Source organism: Neolamprologus multifasciatus, chromosome 16 (assembly GCF_963576455.1).
Source record: "Neolamprologus multifasciatus chromosome 16, fNeoMul1.2, whole genome shotgun sequence".
Lineage (NCBI taxonomy): Eukaryota > Metazoa > Chordata > Actinopteri > Cichliformes > Cichlidae > Neolamprologus > Neolamprologus multifasciatus.
In genome coordinates, this window is record NC_140454.1 from 24,489,858 (window position 1) to 24,507,535 (window position 17,678).

Here is a 17,678-nt window from a genome sequence, read left to right on the forward strand (position 1 = left end):
CCGCCGCTCTACAGAATATGGGGAATATCAGATGCTGTTTGTTTAGCATGTTCTACTGCTGAGCAATGTTAGAACGTTCTTTTGTACAAAGTACAAGTATACTTATAATTCTTGTATTTTATTTTTCTATGATTTCCAAAGAGATGTTGTAGATCTTGCACACTGTAAGAGGCAGTTACAGCGAATATTTATTTGCAAATAAACATGAACAGTTCTGGCGGTTGACTGCTCATTTCATTTGGTTTGTTTTCATTCACTATCACTTGAATGAGATGCAGAGCGGCTCGAGGAAAGGAAAATGTCTCTTCGGTCAGACAGGACAGGCTGTCCTGTCAGTGAAGATAACATGATTTAACAAAGCTCAAGAACTAAGCTCCATCTCTCTGATCTGCGTTTAAGTTATTGTCAAATGTATGTGACGTTTCTCTTTAAACTAGGCAATTATCCTGACATTTTACAAGGTACTGATAACCAAAAGATGGAGCTGTTGGACCACTCAGCAGCTTCAAAACTGTTATATGAGAAGATTAAAATATTAACTACTTAGATAATAATGAAAAATAAAGACTACGTGCATAATTTTCAGATTGGGTACGCTATATACTTTCTGCTGGGAGGTGTGCTCATTTCTGAATTGTTCCATTGAATGTTAAATTAATTAAAATTTACATTTCAGGTCTTAGAATATGCTTCTATATGAGAATAATGTGGCCAAATAATGTGAAATTTTAGATATCCTATTTTTCTGTATTTTTTTTTCAACTACAGTATTCTCTAACAGATGGATTTAATTAGATTGTAAAGCACGACAGACTGAGTTTGGCTGCCGTCATTAAGTGAGCAGAGGATGCTGATGATAAACTGCTGTTGTTTGCATGTGTTTTTGCACCTTCAAGGGGGGCCCAGATCTGAGGCGGGTGGGGGCCTCCAGAGAGGTAAAGCGTTTGAGTAATAAATCAAATGCATCAGGCCGGGGGGCCTGGGAAGCTCCATACTCCTCATGATCAGGTCGCCGGGTGGTTCACCGAGCTTAATTCGTCCTAATAGGATTACCTTGCACAAGCTGGGATGCCCAGGGAGCATCTCAGCTTGCGGCTCTATTCATGGCATGTACTAGGAACATTCATGGCTATGTTTATCATTATTTTTTGCTAGTCTGAACACATTTAATTCCCAGTAATCAGACCATCTATGGGGTGATGTGTTGAAAAATTAATTGGCATAGCATCAGTTGAGTGTAATGGGGTTGTTGGATAAACTGACGGGCTGGCTCGGCCTGAAGAAGAAAGAAGTCAACGTTTTGTGTCTTGGACTGGACAACAGCGGCAAAACTACCATCATCAACCAGCTCAAACCACCTAATGTAAGTTCATAACTAAGCTTCAAGAGTGAGGTATTTTGATATCTTTTTTTTAAAGTGGAACTGAGAGGCATTTGTGTTTATAGTCCTGTAGGTACAGAGGCTTCTAAGACATGTAAATCTTTTCTAAACACCTGCTAATTTGGTAAACACGCTGTACGAAGGCCTGTCACAATCTATATTTCGCTGCAGTCCTTCACTGGTTGCTTGTTTTCAGCATTCGAATCATTTAGGCCCATTGTCAGAAGAGTGGAAACATGTTAGTCAGGTAAAGCCCGTATTACACTTTAATTATGCTATTTTGTTGTTGACATACTTTTGCCGTTACTTGTCTGTTTTTGTGTGTTTGTGCTCGGGGATGAATGCAGACACAGGCACAAGAAATCGTCCCAACAATTGGTTTCAACATCGAAAAGTTCAAGAGTTCAAGGTAGAAAGTAATTCCGCAATTTTACAGCATATTTAAAATGACTAATCCAGCAGTTTTTTATGATGTTAAGCTGTCCTCCTTCCTCTCTCCTCCTTTCTGCATGCAGCCTGTCCTTCACAGTCTTTGATATGTCTGGGCAGAGCAGATACAGGAACCTGTGGGAGCATTACTACAAGTAGGGCACACAAACATGAACAACAAGCCTTTTGCTGGTCAGATATTCAAACTTTCAAAACTGACACTGTACATCTCCTTCTCCTATCTTCTGTAGAGAGAGCCATGCCATCATATTTGTCATTGACAGCAGTGACAAGCTGAGAATGGTTGTTGCTAAAGAGGAGCTAGACACTCTTCTCAACCATGAAGGTACACAATCTTTGTTTTTAGACACATTTTCTACACAATTTAGTTTGTCCGGGTATAAAGAACAAAAGAAACTGAAGTATATAACTGATGCAGATTGTGTGTACAACTTGTTTAAAATGCCTGAATTAAGAGGCCAGTTATCTAAACCCTAGTTAAGTAATATTTGCACCATTCATTATAAGCTTGAACTGATACATTTTAGTGGCTTTAATCTAGGTAGCATCAAGTAGAGTGATCATATTTGAAGATATCCTGTCCAACATCTAACACTATCTGTAGTGGAATAAAAAACAAAAAATCCCTCCTAAAAGCTTTTTTCCCCTCTGGCTCTTAGATCACGATAAACTGGTCTTGACATTTTTTCTTCTATGCAGATATCCACAGCAAAAGGATACCAGTATTATTTTTTGCTAACAAGATAGATCTGCAGGATGCAATGTCTTCTGTCAAGGTCTCACAGATGTTGTGTTTGGAGAACATCAAAGACAAGCCCTGGCACATCTGGTAATTTATCTGCCACCCTGAGTTCACCCTGCTGAGAAGTAGCACACAATAAAAACACCTCCAGAGACACTGTTGTGTAATTTGTTACCAAAGTCATTCAGGTGTTTGTAGTCTTCAAGGAAGTGTTCTTACTGAACAGAACCAAGTCTCGTCACACCCTATCGACTCCATTTTATTCTCCCCAAGTTACAGCTTGAAATCTTAAATAAAGATAACATGTACCGTTTGCTCCCCGGCTACTTCCTGTTTATTTGATTTGTCTATGGTTCATGGGTTAAACATTACCGAGGGGCACGGCAACATGCCATCAGTGCGTATGTGTATGTGTGTGTTCCACCTGGTTACTCATTAGACAGATGGTAGAGTGATGGATTAAAAGCTTGACAGCTTTAAATGTCCAGGATCCAAGAAAAGTCATGAGAAAGTGAATGTGTGTCACAAGCAGATTAACTCCCGGACATCTTATTTTTCAGTGCCAGCAATGCTATCAAAGGAGAGGGCCTTCAGGAAGGGCTGGACTGGCTACAAGGTAAACTTAATGATGTCATACTGAGCTGAAAGAGAAAGAGGGTCGGACAATTTAAATGTCAATACTTTCTGCATCTTGTATTAAGTGCTGTTGTTTTGTTCATACCCTTAGATCAAATTGCACAGTAAGTATAATTATGCTTTATTGTTGTGACGGTGTTATGAAACTGTGATTGTGATTGTAGAATGTATTTCTCTGTATGGGAGGCCACATTAAAACACTCTCTGGGAAGTAAATCCTGTCTAAATCAGACCTTTCCTCCACTATGTGTTGTATTCTGTCCTGTTTCCATCCATAGTCCTCTGTAAATACCACAATTAGTTGATTTTCTGTTTAATAAAAGTTACTTTTTGTTTCCACACCACTAGACAAAAAAGCCCAATCACAATTCTGTTTTCCTTTTGTCAGATCATTTGAAAACAATGAACACATGAATGACTGAAATGGCCGTGACTACGGACAAAGGGGACGTGGTAACTGGATCTCATTCATCATCTGGAGTATTCATCACACTTGATGTTGTAGGCCTTAAACTTACATGTTAAATAACCTACAAATTCCTGAGCACGCAATAACTCTAAGATCTACTTACTACTTACTTACTTTGGGAAAAAAAGAAAAATATCAAATATATTCTGATTATTTAAAGTATTCCCTGATAGATTTCCTTGTTATATATCATTATGAGCACACTCTGTAAACTAAAAATAATCATTTATATTGTTTCTGTATACAGTACAATTTTTTTTTATTGAAGCTGCTTTTTTTTATTGACACAATGCTTTCTTAATTACATCCTTTTTTGAAAACGCTGTCAATGCTGAATATTGCACTGTCTAATAAAAGCTTATTTGCTGAGTGTACGCTGTGTTTGTAGCAGACGTGATACTGCTGGAGAAACAGACAAAATCAAAGTAAAAATTCCACTTTAATAAATTAGAAGCACAACGAACCATTTAGTCAGTACCACACTTACATGTTGTGCGAATAAATAAACTGTCAAATAAATAGTCTTAATAGTTAAATAACCCGACTGTAATGAATAAATATTAAAATAGTATAATAAAAGTCAACTTCAAAGTTGTCTTAAGAACAAGATTATAAAACTTTGACACAAATATTTGTATAAATAGTGATATGATTTGAACAGCTATTCAAACAGATGTGTGTTCAATCTACAGGTGAAGGTTCAAATCCACCCCCAGCTTTCTGAGCGCCATGGCAACATCCTTTTGTTCAAGTCTGTCTAAATCTGAACTGATTTTACAAAAACCTGTCACTCTCTATCATTCAGTTCATTCATTAAGCCCTTTCATTATTGACATTTATCTCTTCCCATGTCTTCCCTCGCTCCTCTGCATCTTGTCACTTTTAATATGCATGATTCCTATCTGAGGAACATGTGAAGAAATTTAGTGTGGAAGTGAGCACAGGAGTCCAGAAGGATACACAGGGTCTGGAAAGTCTCTCTGTCATCAAAGTTGTTCCCTGGAAAGAGATAAAAGCATTACTGCACTTTCTATATCAGTCTAAATATGCTTCAGAGGTTCCTCTGTGGGGTCGTAAAGTGGCTGCGTTAAAAATAAATAATGTGGGAAGGGAACTATTGGTGTAAGGGATACAATTATATTAAATACACGTTCAGTATCCTGCTGAGTCGAGAAATGTCACTCTACGGCCTTTATTTAAAGCTACTGCCCGATCTTTTCAGTCCAGTCCATTCATTTCATAGCAGGGATTAATCCACACTTGCGTAGAGTAACAAGCGGGTCCCTCCAGATGTATTAGAAGCCATTAACACTGGTGGAGCAGAATTTAAAGGTTCACACAAGGATTTGCTGTGGGAGGGAAAAAAGGAGGTGGAAACACATCCATCCCAATGTTTTCACTAAAATAAGGAAAAATAATAAGTTCCCTGTAAATGCCATCTGTCTGAGCTGTCACAAGTACACAGTCACACACACACTTTCAAAACAAGCTGCTCCACACTGCAGACAAAATCATTTTCTCATCTACACCTTAACCATGCTTACACACACCCTTACTGCAAATGTGTTTCCTCTTTTTATGTGAATATATTAACTTTCTTGTTGTACATCTGAACATTTTTAAATGAGCACATTAACTTCCCAGTCTATCTGAACACAACATGGGTGGTACAGGGTTCATGGATGCTTGTTACTGTAGTTTTCCCAGTGCTGCAGTTTTCTGCTGTTCCTTCATTCGATAAGGTTAAAATGACCACATCACATCATGGAAATGTTTTGAATTTTTTCTTGAGAGATTAAAATAATAAGGCAACTGAACTTTAGGTCACCTCTCATCCAAAAGGCTTCTTCTGTACTAAAATCAAATGGTGAATAGCCCCACAAAGTATTTAAAGTGAGGATTTTCCCCTTTTCAGGTGGTCCTGAGGGTTGTTGACCCACTATTGATCGTGTGAGTCGTTAAATGAGCCGAGGTGTGGAAGAAATGTGTGAATTATTACCATCACTGGGAAGCCATTGTCAGACTTTGCCCGACCCCATCATGTGATCTACTGAGGTCACCTGAGGCAAGGTGTGAATGGGGGTTGAGACACCTGAGAATGGATCTTAAGGCTGCATTGTTGCTGGTTTATAGCTGGTGTCCTAAACCACCACCTCTGTTCAATTACAGTCATTCACAGTGGACATGGCCTCCTTTACTCCTTTCGAAACCATCTGTCTTCTGATGTTCAAAATGTAAACATTAGCATCTTGCTGGAGAGCCAGAGACATATAAAGGCATATATAATGTCTCCAACAACTTCAGAGTCAACCCTTGGGCCTCTTCCTAGTGGAGTTTACCCAGAACACCTCCAACATTAAGAAACTGCAATGGGCTATAGAAACAAAAAATAGTTTGCATGCAAAATTACAAAAGGATCAGGGCGACAGCTGGAGCGATGCTGTCCGCCGTGGTGGACAGAAAGCTAAGCTACGCAACCTCACCTGCTACAGAAAACTCAAAGAATTCCCGGGTGACTTCTGAAAATGTGTTTTCCAGTTGCTGGATGAAGTAGAACTTTTCCGGGGGCGTATTGAAGACCTTGCAGATCTCCTGCACCAGCTTCACCGCCCAACTCATGTGATAGCCGTCCTTTTCACACACCTAATGTGAAGGCACAAGAAGAACACATTGAGCCAGTCTTGAATGATATAATGTTTCTGCTCTTCCTGTAATGATAAATCAAAATAAGCAAAGGTAAGATATTTTCAGTGCTGGGAATAAAACATAAAATTCAATTGGGACACTGTTAATAGGGACAACACTAATGAGCTCAAACACATATATATTAAAGTTGCTACTATTCCCCTATGGGGAAGATACAAAATAGCCAATCAATATTAGGACCATGGACAGAGCAAGTGATTCCTTTTGCTGTTTTTTTTTTTCAAGAAAGAAAAGACAATAATACATAAGAATATTGTCTTTATATTATTATATTATATTAATATATTTTCCGTTTTTACATTTTGGGTGAATTTGGAGACAATTTTTAATTAAATTACATAGGGGAAAAATGATCAGGGAGTGGAGATCACTAACTCAGCACCCCAAAGCAGAAAGGTCTTACATTTGAACCTCGGCTCTTGTTATTTTTACACACAGATTTCCTTCTAATGTGGCCTTTGCAAAAATAGCAAGCTCGTCCAAAACTCACTATACCTTTTGTCTTACACATGCTGGTTCTGGCTCAAGCAACTGCTCATTCTCAGTTACAAGGCAATAATTTTCTAATATACAACATACCAAACTTAACTATAAACGAAGTATAAATACCTGAGGATAAAAGCAGGAAATTATTTCTCTCACCAGTATGATGTAGACGATGATTCTTGAGATCTCAAGGAGTCGTCCATTGAGAGCCTTGCTGGCCAGAACAGTGTAGCAGAGATTGCTGCCACAAAGCACCAAAAGACGAGCGACATTCTCCACATGCCATGGATGAGGAATGACTGGAGACAGCAAGGAAACAAATAGCCAGCATCTACAATCACTTGAGGGAGTCTATATGAGATTTTTCTACTTAGAATCATTAAACAGAAATGTTTTACATAGATTTGAAACAGATCCTTTATTCATCTTATTGCTTGGGAATCTGTATGTCCTGGTGTGCATCTCTCTCTTATTCATCAAACGTACCAATGAGCTCCTCCATGATTGTGATCATCGAGTCAGTGCTCCAGCCTTTGACATGTAGGTTGCCAAAGAGCAAGAGGATGGCTTTGGCTAAGTGCCACAGAGCGGTGTGAGGAAGCCCCCTCTCCACCAGATCCTGCCAGCCGAGTGTACCTGCATGAAGGAGTACACCTCAGTTATTTATTATTAAATGCTGCACACTACTTTATAGTGGTGCAACGGGTCACGGTTGATCCGTAATCCGAACTGATCCCACTCCACGGTTCGGCACGCACGTGATCCGAAGATTCGAAAAAGAAGAAAAAAAAGTATGTGTATGGTGCGTGTGGTGGGTCTGTCAAGCGATAGTTATGGCCAGCGATAGTTATGGCCAGCGCTAGCGGTCCAAGTGGAAGAGCAGAGGAAATTGGGGTATTTAAGCAGCCCTTTGCTGCCCAGTCCGACCGGGCTAAAGCTATAACAAAAGCTATTGGGGTGTTTAGCTGCAGATGGGTATTCCGTTGTGCAAAACAAGGGGTTTAAACTATGATCAACGTGCTTGAGCCACGCTATGATATCCCATTGCGCGTCCACTTTAGTGCCAAGATCGTTCCAAGCATGTATGAGCAGGAAAAGTTTAAAGTTATGGCTGAGCTGTCCCAGGCTGTTGCCCTAACTACTACAAATGGGTGGACCTCCAGGGCAACGGAAAGCTACGTGACCGTGACAGCTCATTATATCACAGCGGAGTGCAATATAATGAGCAGTATGTATTATTGTAGGGTCTACCTTACAATATAAAGTGCCTCGAGGTGACTGTTTTTGTGATTTGGCGCTTTATAAATAAAATTGAATTGAGTGGTAGATACAAAGACCTATATGGCCCTATATTGAACCATAATTTATTTTTTTTAATAATTGCGTGGAATGAGTCTTGAGTTTAATGTTTTTAACAGGCAAAAAATACTTCAATAAGTGAATAAGTAAATGTTAATTTTTTGTCTTTTTTCTTTTTTTGCTGATCCGAAAATTGATCCGATCTGTGACTTAAAACTGTGAACCGATCCGAACCGTGAGATTTTTGATCCGTTGCACCACTACTACTTTAACAAACAAATGACTATGTTAAATGTCAAATTGTACTACACCAGCATAACCTACTCAGGTCTCCTGTGCCACCTCACAACACTGAAAGTGCTTTTTCTGGTTCTCTAATTTTTATGCTTTGTTTAAAAAATAATTGCTGACACTTTCTCTGGAGCAATAAGCCCTTTTTCAGGTTAAAACATGCTAGGATTTACAAAGCTGCACTGAAAATAACAGGATTTTTGTTATGACTTTAATATGTTTCCATAATGTCGATACTATCCAACTGCATTAATATTTCAGTAATACGTTATCTCACCCTCAGGCAGCAGAGGACCATAGAGGATGAACAGTAAGTGGGCCTGGCTGACCAAGGGCCAAGGCTTCAGGAGTTGCATCAGCCAGAAATGACATTCCGGCTGGTTCGGCCACGGGTCCAAAAGAACCTGACGGCAAAATAGCCGCAGCTGCAGCTCCTGATACCACTTCACACCTGGAAATGGGCATACAAATTTATCCATAACTCCCGAAGACCATCACAAAAGACACAGGCTCAGCAAGAGGCTGTAACTGAACATAGGAGCTTTAGCCATGGATTGTTCTCAGCATCATATTTCTGCTTTGTTCTCTGGATAACTCTGGAACACACACACCTGGTTTTGCAGTGATGACTCCTTCAGTTTTTTGCTGCAGGTTTGTGAGATCACAGAGGAAGTTGAATACTCTATGGCACTCCAGCTCATCCCACCCTGCAATCAGAGTCTGTAAAAGAATCAATAAACCACCCCTCAATATTTCTATTTCTTTTTTACAGATATTTCTTTAACACCAAGCTGAAAAACTAAAGACAAAATTAATCATACCAAGCTAAAGATTTCCTAACCTAAAGTACTGTGTTTTTTTCTTACTGTTTATGCTATTATTACTACCTGAGCAAGACTGCCTATTGTACAGTAACTTTAGGGTGAGATATCTGTAACATTGTTATAGTCTTTGTTGCTAAAAAGTTTATCTTTTGCATGTTATCACATTTTGGGGCTCTGGTTGGTTATTTCCTTTTATTAGATTCAGGTTTCATAAACATGAGAGTCGTTACATGAGGGTCTTCACCTGGAGGAAGACTCCAAAGCTGGAGAAAGCAAAGCAGTCTGGTGCTACACATTTCTCCAACAGGAAGCAGGGAATCTGAAACACATCAAGGCAACAATAAGACAGGCTTTTTTTCCACCGATATAAAGTGGGATTGCAAATATTCAGTTAGTTGTTTTTTTTTAACATACTGCATTAACTTTTCTGCAATAGCAACATTTCATATATGTTTAATACATGTAGACAAATTAGGACCATCATGCTAAATTATATGTACTATTTAATTGCCTGACATCAAACATATAATTATTATTAATAAACCTGTTAAAATGCCACCATATTTTGCTGCATAAAACAGCAATGCAATCAATGTTTGTTTTTTTTTAACTTTTGCAACACATTACAAAAACCAGATGTATTGTTGCCTTCACTCAGGAAAATTAAAAATAAATGTAACTCATTTAAAAAGTTACAGTATTCTGTTATAGCCTGACATCTCACCTGCCCCTTTCTTACCTGTGAAATCTTGCTAAAGATAAACTTTAACCTGTCCTTTGTGGATAGCAACAGGGTACACCTCTTGAACAACACACCTAAGACATCAAACACGAGGTCACATTACCATTCGATGGTATGTTAAATAGAAGCTGAGGCTGTCAGAAATACATGTGGTACCTTAAAAAGCAGCAAGAAGAGCTATACTAAACAAAACACTGAAATACCGAGGTCTCTGTAGTGTCCAGTGGTGGATTTCTGTTCAATGCGGCTGGAGTGGTGAAAGCTTTGGAGGATCATTTTATTCTTCCAGGCCACAGTGGAGATGTAGTCTGCAATATATCTAGTAATTTCCTTTGATACCATGCTGAACACACTGATCTCCAGCACTGAGAAAAACACAAACACATCAGGACATTCCAGAATGGAGCTATTATTGCGGAAAGTGTTGTAAAAGTAGTGCTTAAAATTACACATAGTTACACATGTATGTTGGTAAAAGCTTTTGTACCTCATATAAGTTATACAAACAAAAGGTCTGAGCTGTACCCAAAAGCCCCTTACAAAATAACAGAGCTCCTATTATATATTAATCGGGGAACAGTGTTACAGGTACAAAATAATAGGTGAAACTCACCAGACAGTTTGTCTAGGATCATGTCAAACACCTCTGCAGGGATCCTGCTGAAGAAGCTGGTGCAGCTAGTGGAGCACTGGCTGCGGGTCATAATGGTCCTAGAAGGTGTGGGCCCATTACGGTTCTTCTTGTAAGGCGTATGTGTCTGTGAATACTTACCAACATTTCTCAATAGCTTCCCTCTGACCATTGTCATCGCTGGCTAAGTGACTGTCAAAAAGATAAGCAAATATGACTGGGAAACACTCGGCTAACACAAAGTCAGCTAACATAGTTAGGTAAAAGTAACTCATAAAACTACATTTTCATCAACTTTGAGCCTCACAAGAGTCACAAATTCAGACACAGAGTTAACAGGGCTACAAGCTGACATTACAAAATATTACCTGTGCAAATAAAACCGTGAATAGCAAATCCTGGAAGTAAAGAAGTTGGCAGCTAACCTAGCTGCTTTTTTTATTGACACATTACCAGACAACGGCGCGAAACTGCCCCCTCTCTCTCTCTTTCCTTTCATCTGTGCGGTAGGGATGGGAAAATATTTATATCCTTAAGTTACAACACCTTTATATATATGTTATATATATTATAACATATATATATATAAATTAAGGCTAAAAAGAAAGCAAATGTCAGCACAGACTGTAAGTAAATCAAACGAAAAAAGAAAAAAATAATAAAATTGCTCATTGAAAAACAGTGGCAGATAGCTAGTTGTAGCTAATAGCTGGGTTAGCTGTTATCCCAGAAAGCCATAGAGACTTTTCCTCTATGGTATTATTAAATAATGAAATAAGGTATTGTTAATGTTTAATACATAATAGTAAGATAGTTGTTAAATGATACAGTCAGTTCTTTCATAGATAGATAGATAGATAGATAGATAGATATAGCCTTTAAATAGCCTACATCTTATGTATACTGTGTGGCATTGTTCCATTACCCTATTATCAAGCCAATAGACCCTGGGTGTCAAATATAAGGCCTGGGGACTCGAATTGGCGAAGTATTGTGTAATAATTGTGTTTAATTTGTGATGTCTCTATGTGTTTTGTTTTGGTGGTTGGGGGGTAGTATGTTTACTTGTATTAGTAAATTGACTTATGAAGACTAAATATAAACATATATATAATAAATACATTATCTCACTATATACTAGTGAGTTTTTCAAAATGTGTCCACGGTAAAAATGAAAATGTTGATTTACATTTTCTGTGAATTAACAGAAACAGTTTGGGATACCAGTACTGTTTCTGTAATTTTACACATTTCTAAAAAATTAAGCCCAACAAGTCATGGTGACAAATTAAATTTTTTCTCATATTAAGATATCTCAAGGATTACATATGTAGATAAACCTCTTTGCACTGACAGAAGTGTGAGTTTCACTGGTCCATCACACTTAAGATCAAAGTGGGAGGTATGTGGGCCACAATGTAAAATAGGTTAATATCCCTGATATAGACCATATTCACAACAGACATTTTGACATGTCAGGAAAGCAAAGTGGTTTTATGTTAGTTTAGGTGTGGCCCAGTGCTAAATGGATTTATCATTTTTATGCTAACTAATTGTAATGCTTTGAGAAGCCACAATGTGTGCAGTAAATACAGATTTGTGACCTGAAAGACCCTGTATGACATCCACACCAATGCTTTTTTCCCATTATGGTTTGCTGATAGAATTTATTGACCTCACTTAACTCGCCTTCTTGGTCCAACCAACCTCAACCCCCATATCAGAGGTCTAATCAACCAAATGGCCAAAACACCTGTGTCTATGTGTGTGTTTTGTGCGTAAGCAGGGGCTTTTAGATATGTGACTTTGTAGGCTGTTTTGTCGTTAATCCACATAAAGTGTGTTGACAAAATATTTGTGGCACAGGCAAGACCAGTTTAAAAAGAATGCCCTGTACTACACACATTACCCTCTAGCACTTTATCCAACAAACCACCCGTGCTCAGCTGCTAATCACAGGATTATTCTGCTTAACTAAGATTATTAAGTGTTCCACATTCAAATGGCGTCTCCCACAGGCAGACCTTGGAGAGGATCATCTCTTCACTATAGAGCTGTCACAGAGAGTTGTATGAAGGGCCCAGGGGACAGACTGGGAAAATGCTCTTGTATACCAAGAGGATGTCACAGCAGGTTAAACTTGGGACACAGAATGAGGAAAAGCACGGAGAAAGAAGCTCAAACTTCGATGAATTCACCAGCATTTCCTGGATTGCCCTACAATATGTACAAGTGGAGTTATAGTCCACTAGTTTCATTATTAGTCATGTTTTGTTTTCAGGTAAGTTTTTTTTTTCTTTGTTTATTTTAGACATTTTAGTTAAATCTTCATTACTTTCTATTATTAGTTTTATATAGGCTGCAATACACAGATTTATATAAGCCAAAGCCTTCTCGTGCTGGTAGTGTTGACTAAATCTAAATAAATTTGCTGTATGTTTTTTGTTTATTTAAGGTAGCTAAATTACATCTACACATCGTTTTAATTTTAGTTAACTAAAATTACCTAATGTGCAAGTCATGTATTTAAAAACAGTCTTAATTGGCTGCAGCTTTGTTTTGTCTCTTTAAATTGCTTATAATAGCAGTTAATAAACATTAACCATTCCTCTACAAGTTTGCTGTTGGATTTAATTCTGCATTCATTTATTCTTGTTTTTATTATTATTATTATCAACAGATCTGTAGGTGCAGAACTGATTTACTGAGACAAAAGCAGCACAGCCAGCGAAGACAATGTCTGTTCTGTCTGCCTCAGCTTAGCAGCGCTGCCCTGCCTCCAGGTCCACATTTGACATTGGCCCTGTTTATCTGTCAGGAGCAAGAAGCCAGCAGCGGGACTGTCTCTCATGTCATCTCTGACATGATGCTGCCGACACTGACAGGGATAATGCCGATGATGATGATGATGAAGATGATATCTAAAACAGGCCAGTCACACAGCTGACAGTCCTGCAGCGCACAAACACAAACACACATCCACAGATTGTTTGTCCAGACAAGAGCAGAAACAGAAGGAGCTGGTCAATGTGGAGTCAAAGGCCCTGTTTATCTGGAAGTACATCTCTGCATCTCAGGACGAGTATACCATCTGGACACCTGTGATGATGGTCCTGTAGTCCTCTTATTGGTGAGTATTTAAATGTGGAGACTGTTAAGTAAATGTTAGAAGTACAGGTAAGGCTACGCAGCAGTTATTGAGTGTTTTATATTGTAAGTATTGCAGTGTGGTTTGCAGAGTAGTCAAAGACTAAACTGGACTAATTTCAGGGCAAGCAAATTTTAAACAAGACACTTGTCACAGCTTTGCCTTTGTTCGCATTGCTTAATTGTTATGCCTTCAGCGTAGTCAATCATTAAATAAGGACAAGGAAGCTTGTGTGTATGTGATATTTTAAGAGGCTCCGGCAGTGCCAGGTCTAACACTGCACAATAATCAGGCTTCATAAACAGCTTCTGTTCTCTGAGGAATTCAAAACAATGAGTCTGTATAAGCACAGTTTGGTCTTTGGTGTGAAACTTAAAGTCAGTTTTATTCATGCGGGAGCAAAAAGGCACCCTTAATTAATAGTATTGTTCGTCCGTTTATTTACCACATTGTATTATTCAGAGACATAAAGTCTAGGGAACAAAAGTAAATGATTAAGCATGGATGTTTTTTACCTTTTCACACTTTTCACGTAGGGGATCTGTAGTTGTAGCCTACAGCTGAATGTTATGGTGTTTTTAGGGCTCAGCATGCATTTGCAAATGTAAAACTAAATGCCAAAGGATCTCAGGTCAGAAATTTTCATTGAAAAATAAAATAATTTGGCCAATTATTACAACAGCAGTCACTGCTATCCTCTCTTGTCAGAGTTTGGGGCCCAGCGGCTGGAGGCTCTGTCAGCAAGTCGTTCAGTCCTTCGCTTTCAAATACCCTGCAGAGCTGTGAAAAATTTCAAAGTTAGTGGCTTATAGCGGTGCTTCTCAGCTTGGGTGGTTTCTGTAAATGTTTAATTTCCTCTCTCTCTGCCTTCTTGAGGGGCCGCGAAGAGCTTAACAAATAGACTTCTGTGGTTTGCCCTCCAGAGGAGAGCGTTAAACAGGTGAAGCTGAACACCGCACTCATTAGTTACACATGCAGTCACCTGCCACTCACCAGAGACGGATGCCAGAATACTGAAAGTTTCCACAGCTATTTGTGCCCACACTCGGGAGAGACACTTGAGGAATGACTCAGACTCTGTGACTGGATGTGAGCTCAGTGGAATTACTGTACTGCTGGGAACCGTTGCGATAAGAGGAGTAATCCAGCCACATTTCAGCCTGCGGGACAGTCAGTAGTTTTGTTCTGAAAGTTTTCTTTTTAAGTGGCATGTATTTAAATTGGTTTATGTTTGCTGATTTTTATGAAACATCTGAATCCAATGCAGTTGTCATCTTGTTTTAAAGGACATTGAAATGCTGCTAACTGCCTTTTACTGGAGTTTATATATTTTTACTGACGGTAATTTCATACTTTGCCGTTTCAGGATCTCTCTGAAAGGAGCCGATCATGGCCAGCATGGCGCTTCAGCTCCTCGGCTTCTTCTTAGGATTGCTGGGGTTTACAGGAACTATAGTTGCAACCCTGCTCCCTCACTGGCGCAGCAGAGCTCATGTGGATGGTAACATTATCACAGCCACCGGGTACATGAAGGGCCTGTGGATGGAGTGTGTCTGGCGCAGCACTGGTATTTACCAGTGCGAGCTGTACAGGTCTCTGCTGGCGTTGCCACCCGACCTGCAGGTACTACACGAACACCAACATGTGGAGAAATGAGAAGAGCAGAAATCTCAAAACACATATAGGGTGGTTATTTTATTTATTTTTTATTTTTTCATAATAAGTTATCTGAAAACCTGCTGAAAACCTTATTAGTTTAGTCGATCATTATGAAGTAAGCATCTTTTTAAAAATCCTTTTTGGAATTCTGACATCTCATAAACAAAACCAGTTACTAAGTTATCATATAATAATATAAAATCATTAACTTAAATTCATTTGATAGCAACCGTGCATGTTAACATAACTCTGTAACTCCAATGCACAGTTTAAATTAGCATGCTGCACAGAAACTTTATTGCTATATGGTTATTTTCCACCTTTACACCCAGTTAAGCATTTATGTGCACAATGACCAATTTAAATATGAAGTTTTCAGTTTTCATTAATTATCAGATTAAATGCTAATGAAAATAATACTTATAGCCCAACTCATTAGTACATATTCACTATTAGAATAAAGTTTTAGGATGGGCAGGTAGGTGGAAGGTCAAGAAGCCTGTTCTCTTAAGGACTCTTGAATATTAAATTTACGTTGCTTTAATCACTTTACACTCCTGGATTTTATTAATATAATAAATAGATTATACTATATGTATATATATATATATATATATATATATATATATATATATATATATATATATATATATATATATATATATACATATACATATATATTAATATCTTTGAATATATTTTCTTATGTGAGTTTTTAGTCATCCTGCTGTTATTATTAAACTCAGCATACTCACTATTCAGAAAAACATACATAGTTTCAATTTACTGTAACGTGTTGGATATTTATTAATATGGATAATTTATTAATAACTCTTAATATAGGCTAGACTATGAGTGTTTGCACTTATTAAAAAGCAGTATATTAATTGACAGGTTCATTGCCCAGACCTGTTAAAGTAAGAGTCCATTTATAGTCCAAAGTTTAATAGTTGTCTACTGTTTCCCTCTCCACATCAGGCTGCCCGGGCGCTCATGGTAATCTCCTGTCTCACCTCAGTCCTGGCATCTCTGGTCTCTGTAACTGGGATGAAATGTACCCGCTTCGCCCGGGGTTCGTTGATTAAATCTCCCCTGGTCCTGAGCGGTGGGATTTGTTTTCTTTGTGCTGGGCTTCTTTGCCTGGTCACCGTGTCCTGGACCACCAACGAGGTCATCAAGAATTTCTACAACCCATTAATTCACAGTGGAATGAAGTATGAGATCGGACTGGCTGTGTATCTCGGATACGCCTCGGCCTGTATCAGTCTGGCTGGGGGAATGGTGCTTTGTTGGAGCAGCAGTGGCGACAGGTCACGGCAGAGTCCCCCCCATACGCAGAGGGGTCAGTCATCACATCTTCCCCCTGTCTTCAACAACTTACATCCGCCTGCTCCACCCTACAGGCCCCCCGAGGCCCTGAAAGGCAACCATGCTCCCTCGCTTTGCTCCGCTTCCAGCAGTGGCTATAGGCTCAATAACTATGTCTAAGACTAAGAGGAATACTGAAACAATAACTGTGAGACGACATGGACCCTTTTTTGTCCTGCGTACCCATAAAAGGATATCAGCTAGAAAAGAGAAGGCCCCCATAATGCAAAACACCAAAGTCAGATTTGAACAGATATTTGCCTCTGTCTTTCCTCTAACATAAACAACCAAGAGCCTTGGCTAGTCTTATGAAGCTTTAACCCTGTAAGGCTTTTCATATGCACCTGAAGGACCAGAAGGTGGCAGTGTTTTACAGGAAATCATCACAGAAAAGACGATATAAATGATATTCCATGTTCTTTGCTGTGACTCTCATGTTATTGGATCATTTATCTGGCCTTCTTCCTAGATGGGATTTAACTCTTTCTGAAAGGCAGTTCCCTTTAAAGTAAAAGATTTTATGTCAGCACTCAGTGTTTTAAATGATTTTCATGACACTGAAAATAAAACCTGACACTATAAGTATTATTACTAGTGTAAGCATCCTCTGATGAAAGGGACTGGAAAAGGCCGCTGCAAATTTATGATCACAAGTGACATTTTTACCTTAAAACCATGTTTGTAAAATAATAGATTGTTAGAAGTTTAACACCCAGAAAACCTTTTTTTGTATGTGTTAATGTCTGTGAAGCTCCATTAAAATATAATTTCAATGTCTTTTTGCCAACTTATTCTCAGATTTGCGTAAATCTTGACGAAGCCACTGGATGGCGACAAAGGTCTTTT

General features: G+C 38.7%; 3 protein-coding genes across 11 annotated transcripts; 2 read left to right on the top strand and 1 right to left on the bottom strand.

The window, feature by feature from the left end:
- Nucleotides 1-792: 792 nt before the first annotated feature.
- On the top strand, nucleotides 793-4,048 carry LOC146500878 (ADP-ribosylation factor-like protein 6). Of its 5 annotated transcripts, XM_085136589.1 has the most exons (9): nucleotides 793-1,363; nucleotides 1,578-1,628; nucleotides 1,729-1,790; nucleotides 1,897-1,965; nucleotides 2,062-2,156; nucleotides 2,531-2,660; nucleotides 3,134-3,189; nucleotides 3,301-3,313; nucleotides 3,598-4,048. In XM_085136589.1, the coding sequence occupies exons 1-9, from the start codon at nucleotides 1,241-1,243 to the stop codon at nucleotides 3,629-3,631; spliced, it is 633 nt and encodes a 210-aa protein (XP_084992715.1). In that variant the 5' UTR covers nucleotides 793-1,240; the 3' UTR covers nucleotides 3,632-4,048. The 5 variants fall into 5 exon arrangements, with proteins under 5 accessions (XP_084992715.1, XP_084992716.1, XP_084992717.1 ...); XM_085136590.1 differs by lacking the exon at nucleotides 3,301-3,313 and having other exon boundaries at nucleotides 803-1,363; XM_085136591.1 differs by lacking the exon at nucleotides 1,578-1,628 and having other exon boundaries at nucleotides 807-1,363.
- LOC146500879 (F-box only protein 47-like) lies at nucleotides 1,867-11,166 on the bottom strand. Its single transcript, XM_085136583.1, has 11 exons — nucleotides 11,026-11,166; nucleotides 10,640-10,849; nucleotides 10,230-10,391; nucleotides 10,024-10,100; nucleotides 9,529-9,603; nucleotides 9,072-9,180; nucleotides 8,738-8,911; nucleotides 7,357-7,506; nucleotides 7,027-7,169; nucleotides 6,162-6,321; nucleotides 1,867-4,677 (listed from the first exon to the last, which is right to left on the bottom strand). Exons 2-11 carry the CDS (start codon nucleotides 10,833-10,835, stop codon nucleotides 4,577-4,579), a joined length of 1,347 nt encoding a protein of 448 aa, XP_084992709.1. The 5' UTR covers nucleotides 10,836-10,849; nucleotides 11,026-11,166; the 3' UTR covers nucleotides 1,867-4,576.
- A 1,509-nt stretch (nucleotides 11,167-12,675) lies between these two features.
- Nucleotides 12,676-17,605, top strand: LOC146500880 (claudin-14-like). 5 transcript variants are annotated; one of them, XM_085136588.1, is made up of 5 exons: nucleotides 12,676-12,938; nucleotides 13,338-13,787; nucleotides 14,682-14,745; nucleotides 15,172-15,428; nucleotides 16,443-17,605. In XM_085136588.1, the coding sequence occupies exons 4-5, from the start codon at nucleotides 15,195-15,197 to the stop codon at nucleotides 16,950-16,952; spliced, it is 744 nt and encodes a 247-aa protein (XP_084992714.1). In that variant the 5' UTR covers nucleotides 12,676-12,938; nucleotides 13,338-13,787; nucleotides 14,682-14,745; nucleotides 15,172-15,194; the 3' UTR covers nucleotides 16,953-17,605. The 5 variants fall into 5 exon arrangements, with proteins under 5 accessions (XP_084992714.1, XP_084992710.1, XP_084992712.1 ...); XM_085136584.1 differs by having other exon boundaries at nucleotides 13,338-14,975; XM_085136586.1 differs by having other exon boundaries at nucleotides 13,338-14,745.
- Nucleotides 17,606-17,678: the final 73 nt, after the last annotated feature.

Coding starts and splice junctions, on each gene's coding strand:
- LOC146500878 (XM_085136589.1), top strand. CDS start 1,241: ATGGGGTTGTTGGATAAACTGACGGGCTGGCTCGGCCTGAAGAAGAAA. Junction 2,157..2,530: donor CACTCTTCTCAACCATGAAG/GTACACAATCTT, acceptor TCTTCTATGCAG/ATATCCACAGCAAAAGGATA. Junction 2,661..3,133: donor GACAAGCCCTGGCACATCTG/GTAATTTATCTG, acceptor CTTATTTTTCAG/TGCCAGCAATGCTATCAAAG.
- LOC146500879 (XM_085136583.1), bottom strand. CDS start 10,835: ATGACAATGGTCAGAGGGAAGCTATTGAGAAATGTTGGTAAGTATTCA. Junction 9,604..10,023: donor TCTTTAGCAAGATTTCACAG/GTAAGAAAGGGG, acceptor GATGTGTTTCAG/ATTCCCTGCTTCCTGTTGGA. Junction 8,912..9,071: donor AGTCATCACTGCAAAACCAG/GTGTGTGTGTTC, acceptor GCCCATTTCCAG/GTGTGAAGTGGTATCAGGAG.
- LOC146500880 (XM_085136584.1), top strand. CDS start 15,195: ATGGCCAGCATGGCGCTTCAGCTCCTCGGCTTCTTCTTAGGATTGCTG. Junction 15,429..16,442: donor CGTTGCCACCCGACCTGCAG/GTACTACACGAA, acceptor TCTCCACATCAG/GCTGCCCGGGCGCTCATGGT.